The sequence below is a fragment of the Drosophila sechellia genome, chromosome 3R (assembly GCF_004382195.2).
Source record: "Drosophila sechellia strain sech25 chromosome 3R, ASM438219v1, whole genome shotgun sequence".
Taxonomy (NCBI): Eukaryota; Metazoa; Arthropoda; class Insecta; order Diptera; family Drosophilidae; genus Drosophila; species Drosophila sechellia.
In genome coordinates, this window is record NC_045952.1 from 27,338,647 (window position 1) to 27,353,572 (window position 14,926).

At 47.5% G+C, this 14,926-nt stretch overlaps 1 protein-coding gene across 6 annotated transcripts in view; it reads left to right on the plus strand.

Moving 5' to 3' along the window:
• The window catches only part of LOC6612625 (serine/threonine-protein kinase Doa), a 34,414-nt gene that overhangs the window by 4,097 nt on the left and 15,391 nt on the right, over window positions 1–14,926 (plus strand). For 2 of the 6 annotated variants that reach the window (XM_032722826.1, XM_032722824.1), the window contains exons 2-3: window positions 878–2,735; window positions 8,477–8,675. In XM_032722826.1, the coding sequence (XP_032578717.1) occupies window positions 1,108–2,735; window positions 8,477–8,675 (1,827 nt within the window). In that variant the 5' untranslated portion in view covers window positions 878–1,107. Of the gene's footprint in view, window positions 1–865; window positions 2,736–8,476; window positions 8,676–8,752; window positions 14,921–14,926 lie in introns of those variants that run through there. The other 4 variants (XM_032722825.1, XM_032722828.1, XM_032722829.1 and 1 more) reach the window with 4 other exon arrangements.

Here is a 14,926-nt window from a genome sequence, read left to right on the forward strand (position 1 = left end):
CGGGTTGCACCGAACTGAACGGATGACTTGGCGGAACCCGACCTGCCTATAGTGCTTTTATTGGGCAAGGGATTTCGCATTTATTTCCGATTCCATTACTCATAGCGTCACAACCAGTTGCTGTTCATCGGCTGCTGCCTGCTGTTGACCCGCTTGGCTGTTTGACTGTTTGGCCGATCGGGGACCCAAGACTTGCGTTTCCTTTTGCGAATCAGGTTAAAAAAGTAAAAATTGTGAAAACTGGTCGACGGAGGACCTGTTCGCAGCCGGGTCTTTGAGCTCGGCGCATGCGCAGACACTTTCTACCAACTACGAACAACGTGTATTTGGCTCGTTCAGCAAATTGCATAAAGTCTTAACTGGTTGGGATTTGGGGGTCTTATCAATGAACTTGCCAGTGGCTGGTGGCCTGTGACTGGTAGCTAGTAGCTGGGGACCAATTGGATTTGCCATAGGCTAAATCGCAGTCAAGGTTCAGGGTTATTTTAGTGGCTAATTCAATTGTGGCCCTCGCGGTGCTGACAGGCCAAAAGTGGCTGGCTAAAACAAAAACGAAATGCGGCCAGCAAGAAGTCGCACAAATGCAGGGGGTTTTCTTCGTGATGGATACTGCCGTTGGGGTAGCCCACTCATAAGCCATCGAGAACGTGTTAATTACACGCGTTTCGACCAGCTATATCCGGAGCAGAAGCAACAACAGCAGCCAGCTGCAGCAGACAATAGAAAAGTGTTCGATAAATTATTGAAACTAAAGGCTGGGCCAAGGTGTTCCATGAAATCTGGCTGACTGGTAGCCGCAGCTTACGTCCGTTCGCGACAGCCAAGTGTGTGCACAGCATTGGAAATTAATGCTATAAAATTCTCAAAATTCAAACAGCTAGCTATATACAAAAGATAACGATAAAGCTAAAGATAAGCGATCTTCCAAGTGCACGCGTTTAAAGTAAACGTTCAGCGGTTTAAATTTCAACGCCAATTCTAAACGAGACCACTTGCAACAACAAGGAAACAACAGCATTGCCCCGCAGCAACATCAGCAATTACGAATAATTAACCAACGAGCGAGTCTATTTAACAACGAAATAAAAATCATAAAAAGCTAACAAAATGCCAGTCGTTGGTCAACAATATGGAAATGGCTTTCGGCCATACAGTTCCTTTCGAGTGCCGCGCGGCAGTTGTGGCTACGGCAACAACACCAGCGGTAGCAGCAGCAACAACAACCCCAGCAGCAACATGAGCAACAGTGTCCAAATGGGAGCAGCAGCTGCCCAACCCCTGAGCAGCAACGGAGCCAACAGATCGATGGTGAAATCGATGCCGGGCAGAAACAACAACCAGGCAGCTGGCTCCTCCTCCACATCCACAGCCTCGTCAACTTCCTCTATCCATCAGCAGGGTGTTGTGACGAGTGGCAATTTTGTACGCCAGCAGCCCTGGCGGAGCAGTTACTGCAGTAGCAACCGCCACAAGTTGCAGACCGAACAGCATCCCCACCATCAGCAGCAGAGACTGGTGAGCGGTGGCAGCGTGAAGCCACTGACGCCCAAGCTGATCCGTCGCATCGAGAGCACCTGCTCCACTGCAGCGCCCACACGCCATTGCAAGGCGAGGGCGCCACTACCGCCCACTCAGGCTGCCCGCCCGGTGACCACGCCCAGCACTGCCAGGAAACAGTATCAGCCAGCGGGCTCAGTATCAGTATCACAGCAACCGATGGGAACCCCCACCAGCCAGAAGCGCACGTACCATGCGGGACGAATGGCAGCCAAGGAGAACTGCCCAGCTCGTGTGGGTCAGCGCTCCACCAAGAACTATCCGGCACCGCAGCCACCATTGCCACCGCGCAGCCAGGCTGCCACCAATGATCTCACCAATGGAGGAGGAGCCGGAAAGGCCACTCCTTTGGCCCAGCGTCGCCAGCTGCCGGCAACGCCCAAGCTGAGCCTTAAGCAGCGCAGCAACGGGTGCACCCACAACGGAGAGGGAGCTGGTTCCTCGACGGGATCCAGTGATTCGCACGACTCTCCGCGCCTCAAGAAGGCCTTCTCGAATAAGTTCCCGCAGGGATTGCCCTTTGAGGAGGAGTTTTACGGACGCAATCGCTCCTACTCGCAGTCGTCCAGCAACTACAGTTTCTACAGTTCCGTGGGTGCGCCCACAACGCCTCATGATGAAGATGATGTTGGAGATATGGATGAAAAAGTCCATCGTGTTCGCTGTGACGACGATGATGAGTTCCAACGCAAACCGTCCACTGATGAGTCTCTCTATGTGGACTTCTCGAAACTAGTGCAGACCCACCAGCAACGGCAGTATGTGCCCGCCAGCTCCTGGATAAGGGCCTCTCCAGATGAATGCGAATTGCTCCGAAACAAGCAAACTAGTCAGCTAACACCTGCCCAGCAGAGGAGGAAGAACAGCAAGTACGCACGCTCAATGCACGAGTATCTGTACAGCGATGACTCCGGACAGGCCAGGACCAAGCATCGGTTGTCCGTGGTCGATGAGCCCGAGGATGGATACTACAGCTATGCGGCTGGAACACCGGATCCGCTGCCCTCGCCGCCGCCCACGCCCCGAACGGACATCTATGTGGCCGCTGCTTCGTGGGCACCCAAGCCGCTCTACCCCGACCGCGTGCTGTTGCCACCAGCGGATGGCAACAACAATCACCAGAAGCAACAGTCGCGTCGACGGTCCGAGCACTTGGGGTCCACGACGTGTGAGTATAAGTGAGTGTCTCTTCAGCATGCGGAAACTCGAATCAGAAAACTGGAGCTAGCCTTGAGTGGCGGCACAGCTTGCTGACTAAGCGTTCTGTCCGCACTTCATTTAAAGCCACCGAGCACCTCCTCCTCGCACTGTTCTTTGTTTCATCTCCATCTTGAGCTCAACCCAACTCAATCTCGTTCTCGATGATGTTTGTTTTCTGTTTTTATTTTGATTTTTTTTCTATATGTTTGTTATTGTTGGCGTTGTGCCGCTACGATTCGGTTCAAGATCTCCCCGCCAAATTTGGTCAAGCACACCGCCCCTACTTATGAGCTAAGCCGCCAGTTGCGGTGTCCAAATGGCGAGCTCCGTCCAGCTCATTAGGCAACCTAAGCGCCGGGCCAGGCCAACTGCAAAGCTTTTAGCGTTCTACCCTCAAGTATGGGACACACTTTATTTGGTTGAGCGCCTCACTCTCAACCCCTTTTTCGTCGCTTTGTTGACTTAGGGGGCCCAAGAGTTCCGACCTGGTTGTTGGCCACTTTCCCGTGTTATATGATTGCGTTGTGCCCATTCGAAACAGCAGCTGATGTCCAGATTCCAATGAAATCCAAGCTCTCATCAATTAACACGTTTTAGGGAACTAATTTAATGCGAATCTATGACGTTTTAGTCAGTCGTTCATTTGAGAAGATAGAATTTCGTTTAAACTTATTCAAATGTATTTTATAGGATTTATTTAGCTAGCAATTAGCAAAACAAATCAGTTCATACTGCTACTAAGACACATATTGATTTGAGTAAAGTAGCTGAACGTAGGTAAACTAAGCTTTAACGACTGGCCTTTAAAGTTCTTCCTTTTTGAATTCCTGATGACATAATTGCCGCAAATAGCTCTTCCTGCTGAAATATTTTTAGGCAATTATGTCAGCAGCTGGCCAAATGGAATCCTCACTTTGTCAATGTAGGTCTTGAGTCTTGGGACTCTTGATTCGAAAGGGAGCTCCCCAAGATCTTCTCGAAACCTTTTTAATTTGGCTTTTCGTTTTGTGTATTCTGGGCTTCTTTTCCTTGCTCGGGTTCATTTATCTGACGTTTATCACGATCGGAACAAACCGGACCTGTCTCCGCAAACCCATATACGATCGCAATCGATGCTGCTACCGCCGGCGGCTGGGGTAGCCAACTAAAGCTGACAACAAAGCTTAGATCTTGAGCGTACAGTTCTCGATCGATTTCCGACAGCGCAAGGCAGGCCTAATCGAAAAAAAATAACGCCAACGATCTGAAAACAAAAGTGAATAATGGATGCAACTCTCAGCGCCGATTGAAATGTTTGTTTTTGTTTTGTATTTTTAATGTTTTTTATTGACTTTCTATAAAGAGTCAGACGAAAGGTGATTGACTACGCACCGCAAAAACAAATACAAATAACAAAAACTCGCATCCAAACAATGCAGTATGGGGAGATCTTCTAGACTCGATTTAAATTGCACACAAATTTCCATCGCTTCCTTTTTCGCAGCGAGTGTGTGTGTGTGTGTAAGTTTGCGAGCGGGCCGAAAGCAGGGGAACATTTGGCATATTTAATTTGGCTTGTTGCTGAATTCGCTTAACTGTTGTTTGTTTTTGTTAACAGTAATGGCCGGCTCGGTCCGTTCGAGACTGATGGATGGGGTTACTCCGAGGAAAAGGCGGCGGCGGCGATCTCAGTGCAAAATTTTATTACGTTCATTGAACCGGGCGATCTCTCCCTCTTTGCCAACAGATTGAACTGACTCAGGCCCAGACCCCGACACTGGCTGCCTGCTTGAACCCGCCCGACATGGCACTTCCTCATCCAGTGGAGCTCTGCTCCTCCTCTTTAACTGACGCACAAAGGCCTGTCCATTGCTTGCATTCCCCATCTCACTTACTGCCCGAAGTGCCAATTGATGTTCGCTGTTTGCGCAGACGCAACCAGTGACCTTGCAATTGGCCAACGTCACCTCGACACTTGGCCCTCGACCTGCCGGCTCCTCCATGCCCTCGATCCGAGATCTGCCACCCAAATGGATTTGCATAATCCCGCAGCTGTGTTTGGGCTGCTAACATACTTGGCCCCTTACTCATTCTTTGTTCATAATATTTCTGCTTTTCATCATTTATACTCGGCAATACTCGTAACGGCACTTCTTTTGTCATTTAAGGCTCGCGACAGTCATTTGCATTTCACCCAGTGGTCGAAACCCCCTACTTTTGCCTTCTTGGTAGCTTTTAGACTCTGGGGACAGGCCGAAAATTCCGGTTTCTCATTATGTTTCATTTGAGGACAGAGATACATGTGTATAGTACTGGCTTCTGCTTTAATCAATGAGCAGCCAAACGAAACCAGAGATACGCCATATATATATTTAATCATATTCAAGTTCTGCTGACCAGGGATGGAGTTGAAGTGTCACGTCGATAAATAGGAAGAAAAGATAGATGGGTATTTAAACATGCCAAATTAATGAATTTTAAATCACAATTATTCCATATAGGGAATGAATTTGACGGATAAATTGAGCTTTAATATGGGAGTTTTCTGTTTGCGGAAGTGTCGACAGAAAATTGTTATACGTAGGCATAAAACACGAAAGATTTGAGCTGTGCAACCTTAAAGTATTCAATACCAAGCATTAAATAGTTCACGAACCAAGAAAGTTCGCCTTGGTCTATTGACATAAACATGTGCCATAAGTCTTCGGTTTATTGATCCGAGTTGTTGAAATTGTTTTGGAAATGTTTTGATTTTATCTCATCTGATGAACTGTCTATCACAAAGTTGAATATTTATTGAGCTGGCCTGCCATAAATAGTTCACCAACCATGATGGCAAACCTTGAACCATCCCTAGCATTTCTTGGTCTATTCAACTGCTTTCGGGTATTTTGTGTGTGTAAGCGCATAAAGCCCAAATGACGCATAACTTCTGCAGTTCATTGGAAGCGGGTATTGGAATCCAATTGTTAACGCTTTTTTATTATATTTATATTTGTATAATTTGTTTGAGCGCAGGAGGGGGCGGAGGGCAGATCGCATATGTGCGCTACGTTTTGCTTAATGTATTTATGGCATTTTCAGGGTCAGCAAAAAAAATAAGCTAAATACGACAAAACGAAGAAAAATCTCTCGAGCCGCAACAAATGTTTGTCGGCGGTTGTCGGTGCAGGCAGCTCTGGTTGGTGGGTTTAAAGTGTCTCAGCTGCTCTATGTAAATCATGACAAAAAAACTGGTTTTCGAATGATTAATTTCATAATTCAATAACACGGCTGGCTTATAAGAAACTATTTTCATGAGGTTTTTATTCTCGTTCTCGGAATGGCAAGCGAGTTGCAGACTTCCACTCGCAGTGGGTTATTGTTCTTAGCGGATTTCGTTTCGCCTAATCTTGCCGACTGAATCTAAATGCTAATTGTTGTCGCAGATTCTTTATCATCTTGGAAGTGGTAAGGTGTACATGATTCGTACAAATTGCTGGCCATTAAGGAAGTTGGCCAAGACAATGGTGTTTAATCGCAATCAATTCATTGCGTGAATGGGTGATTTTTTTTACCTGCGAACATGCATACTAATTCAAGTTGGCAGAAAGAATCGGTCAAGGTCGTCACAATCACTCCAGGAACTGGTGTCCACATGTTGGGAATGATAAGGCCACAAATGGGATTGGCCTGGCCATAAAACTGTTGCCTCATCTGTGTGCCTGCGAAAAGTCGAGGCCAACAGAGAAAAATAACAATATATAGAACCCCCGATGCGTCTGAGCTGGCAAAATCCTCAAGGGCAGACCGCTGAATGAGGAACTCTATAAATATGGGCGCGATTGTTCAATTACCTCACATAGAGCGGTTTCCATCCTTGAAATAATCAGCAATTCCCGTTGAAGTTCTTTAAAGTGTGAATAGCCTCTTGTAACCCCTTCAGGCCAAGCAACTTCGTTTCAGTTCTCCTAATCATATCTTATCTCGATTCCCACAGGCTGTCATAACTTATTGGCACGCCGGGCAATATATCGGTCGAATTCCGACGATTACCCGCAGATCAACCCCTAAGATACCCAGTTTTAGAGCTTGGCTACCACAATGCCATATTTTAAATAACTATTTCCCAAGATATCTTATCTTGTGGCCGCCCATATCAGAGCTTTCCCCGTTTGACAACCACCAAACCCTTTGATTACATCTACCTTAAGCATGTTTATGGTAGTCCCGTTGAACCCATTACTCGTGTTCTTTTAGGTCAGCGATAATATTTTACGAGGCCTTTTATTAGTCAAGCTTTCGACCTGTTCGACTGCCTTGAGTGAAATATTAAGCCAATTACCTTACACAACGCCGATCTGAAATGCTCCAGTCCAAATTGGGAATCTATTATGAACTTGCTTTGCCATTCGCTTCCTACCCTCCTACCCCTCCCACTCTTTTGTTTCTCGAACTCGAAATCGTATTCTGGATCTGAATCTGAATCGGAATCAACGAATCATTAATATCCAATTACAGTTGGCCATAAAAGCTGGTCTAATTTGCACGCAGCGCGTCATTAATCATAAATCGAAATGCCAAAAGAGCTGGACTACCATCGAGCTGTATTCCTTTTATTAACTGCCGCGAGGCCGTAAGCGGCTTTTCCGCGACAGACGCCAGTCAGAGATCACAGATCTCAGATAGGTTCAATTCAGTTCGTTTCTTGGCCAAGAGTCTTTTCAGCCTACGGATCTATCCATCCCAGCTGTACACGAGCGTGTGCGCTCAAGTAGTTTTCTTGGCGGTTGCGCAGGCGTTGAACATTTGTCATATGCGATACCACCACACTATGCTATATACGTATGGATGCAGGTCGGAACTAACGAACGAACGAATCGTACTTGTAGCAGCCAAAGTCACTTTCAGCTTCAGTTCGGTTCTGTGTTTTTCATAATTTGTGCCCAAATTTAGACGCTTTTTGGGGCCACGTGGGCGAGGAGCAGTGAGCTCGCAACCGACAAAAATTTTCGTAATCGCTCAATGAGAGCTGGTTTTGCCTTATTAGCATATGTGGCGGCTGGTTGACTTCTTGGATCTTGGATTTGGTAGTAGCTCGATAGGTCAGTTATCTCTCGGCAATCAGCTGATTCATGCCAAGATCGCTGCCCACCCGCACTTGTGCAGCTCGTCGTCTGTCTGGGCCCCCTGGCTTCTTGTCTTCTTGGGGTGGGTGTGGTGAGTGGATGTAACATGAGCATGAACATGAGCTCTGCCCGCCGAGCTACCGATGTTATTGACACAGTTTCTGGGCTCAATCGCCGAGTCTAGGGTGCTGTGTCGCTGGGTTCACTCAGAAACTGGCGATTGCCTCACATTGTGTCATTCCTCGAACCATGAAGTACTCTCAAAGGCATTTGGCCGACGGTAGAGGTGGGCCGCTGCCAGCCAGATAGCCAACAGTAACAGTACCAGCTGAGGTAGCCATCCGGCCGAGTTGATTAACTTGATTGGTAACGCAAAACCGATTCGCCAACACACGTCTCGCACTGGCTTGCCGGCTGCCTGGCTTAAGAATCCGTCGGCAAGGCGAGCGTGGAGCGGCTTACTCGCTAAGTAGCTGAGAATCTGAGTGGCTGGCTGGGTAGCTAAGTAGCTTTCCATGTTGTCCACGCGGCTGGGCGTTGCTCCAAGGACGGCCATTCATCTGCTGTCGCCGGGTGGTTGGTTAGGTAATACCTCACGAGATCGAACTAACCGGACACTTTTCTTTTTGCAGTTTCGATGACAGCATCTCATCCCGCCGACGCAAGGAGCGTTCAAAGCGTTCGCACCGCAAGTCACCCGCCGCTAGTCGCCGGCAGCACAAGTACCGCTACAGGGACGAGACGTCCCACTCGAGCTCCCGCCGGCGGCACCGTGATCGCGCCAAGGACGAGCGCGACAGCGGACGCAACAACCGCCAGTCGCAGGCTAAGGTAAAAACTTTTTATTTTATACACACCACAAGTAGCAAACAAGTGAAAATTGTAGGCAGGGCAACGAAAAAAAAAGGAAAACCCAAAGAAAATTAACAAACTGAAAACGAAAGCTAAAAGCAAAACAAAATGTTAAAAGAACAAACTAGGCGGACAGATAGATAATACGAACACATCGGACCGATCTCATTTAACCACCACCTGCGTTTCCCAATCCTTGTGCTGCATTGCCAAAAGCTGCGCCGTCCGTCTGATCAGTGCTAGAAGATCGTTTCCATCGACTCCCCCATCATGCTGTTCTTCAAGCGGTATCTTGAGAAGTCCCAGCAGGTGGCCGATCACTTCGAGAGCTCCCAGATTCCGTGCTACATCAAGATGCGTGATCTGCCGGCGCCACCGGTCGTGGATCACTGTCGCGATCTGATCCTGTCCAGCTGTTCACTGCGTTTTATGCCGTACACGGATGATTGGATAGTCGTTGAGTACTTTGCCGATCACGACAGCGATTATCTAGTAAGCATGTATGTTGTGCTATCAATCGAACCCATCCACCTCCTTCCCCTTCTTCTCCTCCTCACTAACCTATCGTTCCTTACTTTTGTGTGCGTCTTGCAGTACACCCGATTCTCGAGTGGATCGGTGAAGTGATCAGCGCGCTATCATCGCTCTCTACTTTCTTATCTATGCGGCGTTGAGTTGAGCTAAATTTGTCATTAGATGTGTCACATTGCTCTGGTTCTTGGTCTTCTGGTACAGTGATTACATGGGAAAGTCACTGTAATCAGTTCAACTGAATATGGAAATGAATGTTTCAGGGCTCCAAGAGGCCGATCACTTGAGAGCTCGGTGAGTAGCATGAGTTGATAAGATAGTACTTGGAACAAAGTAACTTTGTTGGGCAAGGCCTTTAAACTGTGTCGAAATTCAGAAACTTAAATAGAGTATGGGGAAATTTGGATGTTACATAATTACAAATAAATATTGGTTTGGTTTGGATTCAAGTGTAGGTTGGCAAAACCATTTGAAAACAGTAGCTACTTTAAATATAATCAAAATTTTAGGAGGTTATCAGAAGCTTAGTGCGGAAACGCGGTTTGAGCTGTAGTCATCAGCAATAAAATGGTACTTAAATAGAGCAGTTAAGCGAAACCTTGGCCATATTCATGTGGAAATTAAGCAATTTCTATGCGATCTTCATGGCATCTCGCAGTATGAAAAACAGCTCTCAATTAAACGAGAACTTTATAGTTCCCATTCACTGTTGGTGGTTCTTTATAGCTACCCCTGTGCCCAACACTCCCCGCTGTTCTAGTTATTTTCGTTCAATTGATCATTTGACATTAACTCGTTGACGGCGGCCAGAGTTTTCTTTGCTGCTCTGAGATGTGATGAGATATTGCTACTGCTGCTGCGGAAGATGCGGACTGCTCCTCGCCAGCATTGCCAGTTGCCCATGTCGCCGCCAATTAAGTGGGCTGAGTAACTCGCATAGAATTCCCTCCGCGTCATCGTTCAGTCGCCAAGCCGCCAAGATTCAGTATTTTAAGCAGTTGGAGCAGCAGCTCATCATCCGGAATGGGGCGAATGGCTGTGGCCTGGAAACATATCTGGAGGAGGATGCTTCACCCGGTGCCATTACCCGCTGCCTGCTGCTAAAGCGGCAACGTAACCACTTTGATCTTGTGGCCCTCTGCGATATGCCCGTGGATAAGTACTCCGGCGACAATTGGATCATCGAGGAGTATTTTGTGGACCACAATGACGACTATCTAGTGAGTCATCGAATCACAGATTGTCGGCGAATATCTTTCGTTTTCTCGTGTTGCATTGTCAGCCCTACTATTCTATAGAAACACATTTACTATATTCAAAATAGTGTGGAAAAAGAATATGTACAGTAATTGTAATCCTAACAAATTCCCTGCGGTGTGTTAAACAAAACTGTTAGTTATAATCTGTATATGTGATATACATATGTACACATGTCGATTCAAGTCAAATGGTCGTCCATATATTATTCGAATTTCTGCGAACACTAAAGTTAAATCTTCTGGAAATTTTGGCATGATTTATTGGCAATGCTACTGCTTTGACCGCCGCTATATACACCGATTTTACACGGTGCCCACTCACTCTCCCTGTCTATATCCCCCCAAATACACACATGTTTATCGGCTCCCGAGAGCGACGCCTTGGGGATTCCTCTCCGCACTGTGCGCATGTTCCTCTAAAGCGCCCATGGCCCATGCCGCACAGCTGATGCTTCTTGCTCGGAGATGCGCGCGCAGCTTCATCCGGCGGAAAAGCATCTACTTGCCATTTGCTCCGTGGCCATTGGAAAATTATAAATACACGCGCCGCCGAAAGTCTGCGCTCTTCTCAGCTGCGGCCAGTTTTCGGCTGAGAATTTTCAAATTCGAGGAAACCGAAACAGATTGAAATCTACGTTTGTTGGCTGTGTGTCGCCGCCACTGCTGCCATATAAACCATATAAACTACATATTGTCGTCGCTCCGTCTTCGTCGTGTAACGGTACGGGTACCACGAGGATCCCCCGCACACTCGCTGTCTCTCTCTATCCGGCCAGATCCGCCCGATCTCTATATCGATCGTCTCCTTTCGCGCACTTTGTTTATCGATATATGTGTGTGTGTGTGCCTGTGGTGTGTGTGCGTTTCTTGTGTTTTTGAACCTTCCTTTTCCTTTTGTAGTTGGCTGAGAAAAACCAAATAATCGAATAGTACAATAATTAGAGCTACATACGGGGCGTATGTGCAATATAGAAACGCATTTCGGAACGATAGGATAGGTAGAACAATTGCTGGGAACCGTGACATAATCAAGCGCAAGAACAAAAAACAACCCAAAACTTAGAACATTTAAGTGTTTTAAAAATAAAACAGTAGCAGAGCGGCAAGAACAAAATTGTTTAACACTGAGTGTTAAAAAGTGCGCGATATTCATCGGACTGTATTTGTTTAAACAAAACGCGATGCAAGATACCAGAGCCAAACTGTTTTATTGACCCCCCGCCAAAGGTGGCGAGTGTATAATTCGGAATAATATCAAGTGGGATACCATCCAGCCTCATGAGCAGCTGTGAAACGTCCAAAACGCTGATAGTGAACTTTGCACTTCTCCACCAAGTTTGCAATTAGCGAGGCGAAAGATACTTTTAATAGAAATAGCGGATGGGGATGGAGGAGACTAAAGCAACATTCACTCAATCGAATACACAGATAGAAATGAAGATAGTTTAAGATTATTTTGGAACTATGGAACTTCGAACCTTATTTCTTTGTAAACCATGTTCCAAAGTTAAGGGTCAACAAGTAAAAACAGTTTAGTTACTATTGTGCTTAGATAATATGGTGAATATTTTTTCTGTGTACTCTGAGATGAAGGCGAAGAAGACAACGCAGCGGCCAAGCAAATCAAAACAAAAACTCAAAACTAACAAATGGAGCACACACGTGTGTGTCCGTTAGTGTGTGTGCCACATAGATACAAACTATCTATATGTGCGCCACAGATCGGCGGGATTATTCATCAGGCTGCCACATCATCATCATGTTGATCTCCGCCGCTCCGGCGTCTCCTTCCGCTGCCCTCCATCCTCCACTTTCCGCTTAGCTGGCGTTTTCTATAATATTCGAAAGCTATTTTCGTAAGGCTTGCATTTATATTTAGTTGCCACAACAAACTTATAGCAAAAATCCAAGACACAAACTTGTACATAATTAAATTTTGGCCATATGATGATGCCAACCAAAATAAAAGTCAATTGGGGTGGAAAACTTTTCCCCCTTAGATTTTCCAACTCGAGTGTGTGTGCTTTCGGTACAGTGAAAGCTATGCCAGAGCTCAGCAAAGATTAGAAAATTAATGAAAACTCAAAGCGAATTACAAAATCCAATCAGTCGAATGTAATTATCAGAGATCAGAGATGCATCTTCTAAATGAAAGCTGTCAGTTCAATTTGCATGGCTGACCGAGGTTTCACTGTACTGGCACTACCGTCACACGTACTGTGTACTAGGTATACCGTCGTCCATTTGTTAAAAATAAAAACAGATTTCGAACCGAACGCAGAATGGCAGGGAAAGATGCCCAATGAACCCCACCGAGATATCACCCATAGGCCAAAACGATCTCTCCAGGGATATTCACACATCGCAATAGATCTAGGGCAAGGTGCAGGTCTTTTGGCTACAATCGCAAAGGGGTAGGGGGTTTGCTTTTTGATGAGGCGGCGCCGCGATCAATGAGCTCATTGCTTTTTACGATTTGTAATTTGTATATGCCTCTGCTCTATATACCAAAACAAATTGGGGGTGCTGTACATGCTTGTACCCACATATATGTCGGATGTATATGGGCGCCAAAAAGAAACAGTCTTTGGTCGAACGGCGACCATTGATACAATTAGTAAGTCAAGTCGTCGGGCATTTGCCAAAATGCCAATGAGACATTGACATTGAGCGTGCGATCGATTGTTCCGATCCGATCTGATCCGAATAGAACCAATACGAAATAATCCGATGTTGCGCAGGTTTCCTTTGGGGCCAACATTGGCAGCCTCGCGAGTCTTGCCCAGCTAGTCGAACCCAACGCAATTCGTGGGAGCCGCCAGTGCAATATTAGATAATCGAGTAATTTTTCCTCTTGGGATCCAGAAAGAAAACTGACAATCAACCGGAGAGTTCACCACACCCCTTGGAATGTCCAACGAACTTAGCGAACTGATCGCCCTTGGCTGTCCAGACCTCGCGGCACAAAAGCCGCAGGGCGGTAGCACCCAGGTGGAGTTGATCCTCAACACTGAGCGCCGCCTGAGCATAAAGCAGATGACGGCCACGGATTTGGCCACTCTAAGGGCAACAGCAGCCGCGGAAGCGGAGGCCAGATCTCGAGCGCAAGCGGAGGCGGAAGCTCGAGCAATTGCCCAGGAACAGTTGCGCCAAGCCCGCGAGGCCGAGTCCAAGGCCAGAGCACGTGCTGCCCTCGAGGTGCAGGCCCAGCTGCAGAGGGTGATGGAGAGCGAGAAACGCAGGCAACAGGAAGAGGAGGAAAGGCGCAGCAGGCAACAAGCAGAGGAGGAGCAGGAGGATGATGAAGACGAGGATGAGGAAGAGGAACTGACCAAGGGTTCCCTTCCAGCCAATTCAGGTCCAAGGGAACGCATTGCTTCGCTACCCAGCAACATAGATGATGCCATGGAGATGCACCTTCTCAGCGTTTCGCAGCCGAAGGCCTCTTCCAAAGATGACTCACCGCCTAAGAAGAGTACCTCTCACATAGCGGACTCAATTGAGCTGCTGAGAATGCAGCGAGCTGCTCGGGATGCCCGATCCCACAATTGCAGTCGAGAGCGGTCAATTTCTCCTGATCGTAATCGCGAAAGGAGCGCTGCTCCAGATCGCCTCCAGAGTTCTGTTAGCATGAGCAGTTTGGACTCGGCCAGTGCATCGGCATCCAGACAACCCAGCAAGGCAGGCAGTCGACGTGGTAGCACTACGAGTACCACCGGTGTGGAGCCTCCACTTATGGCAGCACCTCCACAGCCTACCAAATTTCCACTCACTAAGACGGTGTCAGCGCCCAACATGGACCGCCGGCGGAGCAGTCTGACATCGCTCTTCCCTGGGCCATCGCCATTGGTGGCACCCGAACCATCTCTGCACACCAATCCCGATCCAAGGGTTCAAGAACAGATTGAAGAGGATCGTCGTCGCCGGCGAATGGACGATGGTTACCGTGACATACCCAGCGGAAAAATGGTGCATCGAACGAAGACACCGCCACCAGTGGGCACTAACCTTGGAGTGAGCCTCAAGCGGGTGACAGCGCCCAGTGGATCGATAACCATCAAGCCCAAGGAGTCGCCCATGCTGGGAGTCGTACTGCGTAGAGTGGAGAAGAAAACTGTACCGCAAAAGAGCATTCTGGACGACGATAAACCACTGTACCACTTCTCCATTGTGCGCAGCGACCACAAGGAACACGTGCCTGCTCAGAAACCAAAACCCAAGCCTGCTCCTCCAGCTGCTAAACCAAGTCCCGGTGGCATCCTCACTGGACCCCAAGTAATTCGAAATGCTCCTAAGCAACCTGTGCCCGCAAAGCCACAGCGTCCTATGCCCGGCGTTCCCATCACTATCACAAAGATCGAGGGCGACAAGATTATCATCATCAAGAAGATCATTGTGCCTAAGAACAGTAAGATACCGGAGCAGTATCTGCAGGTTGGT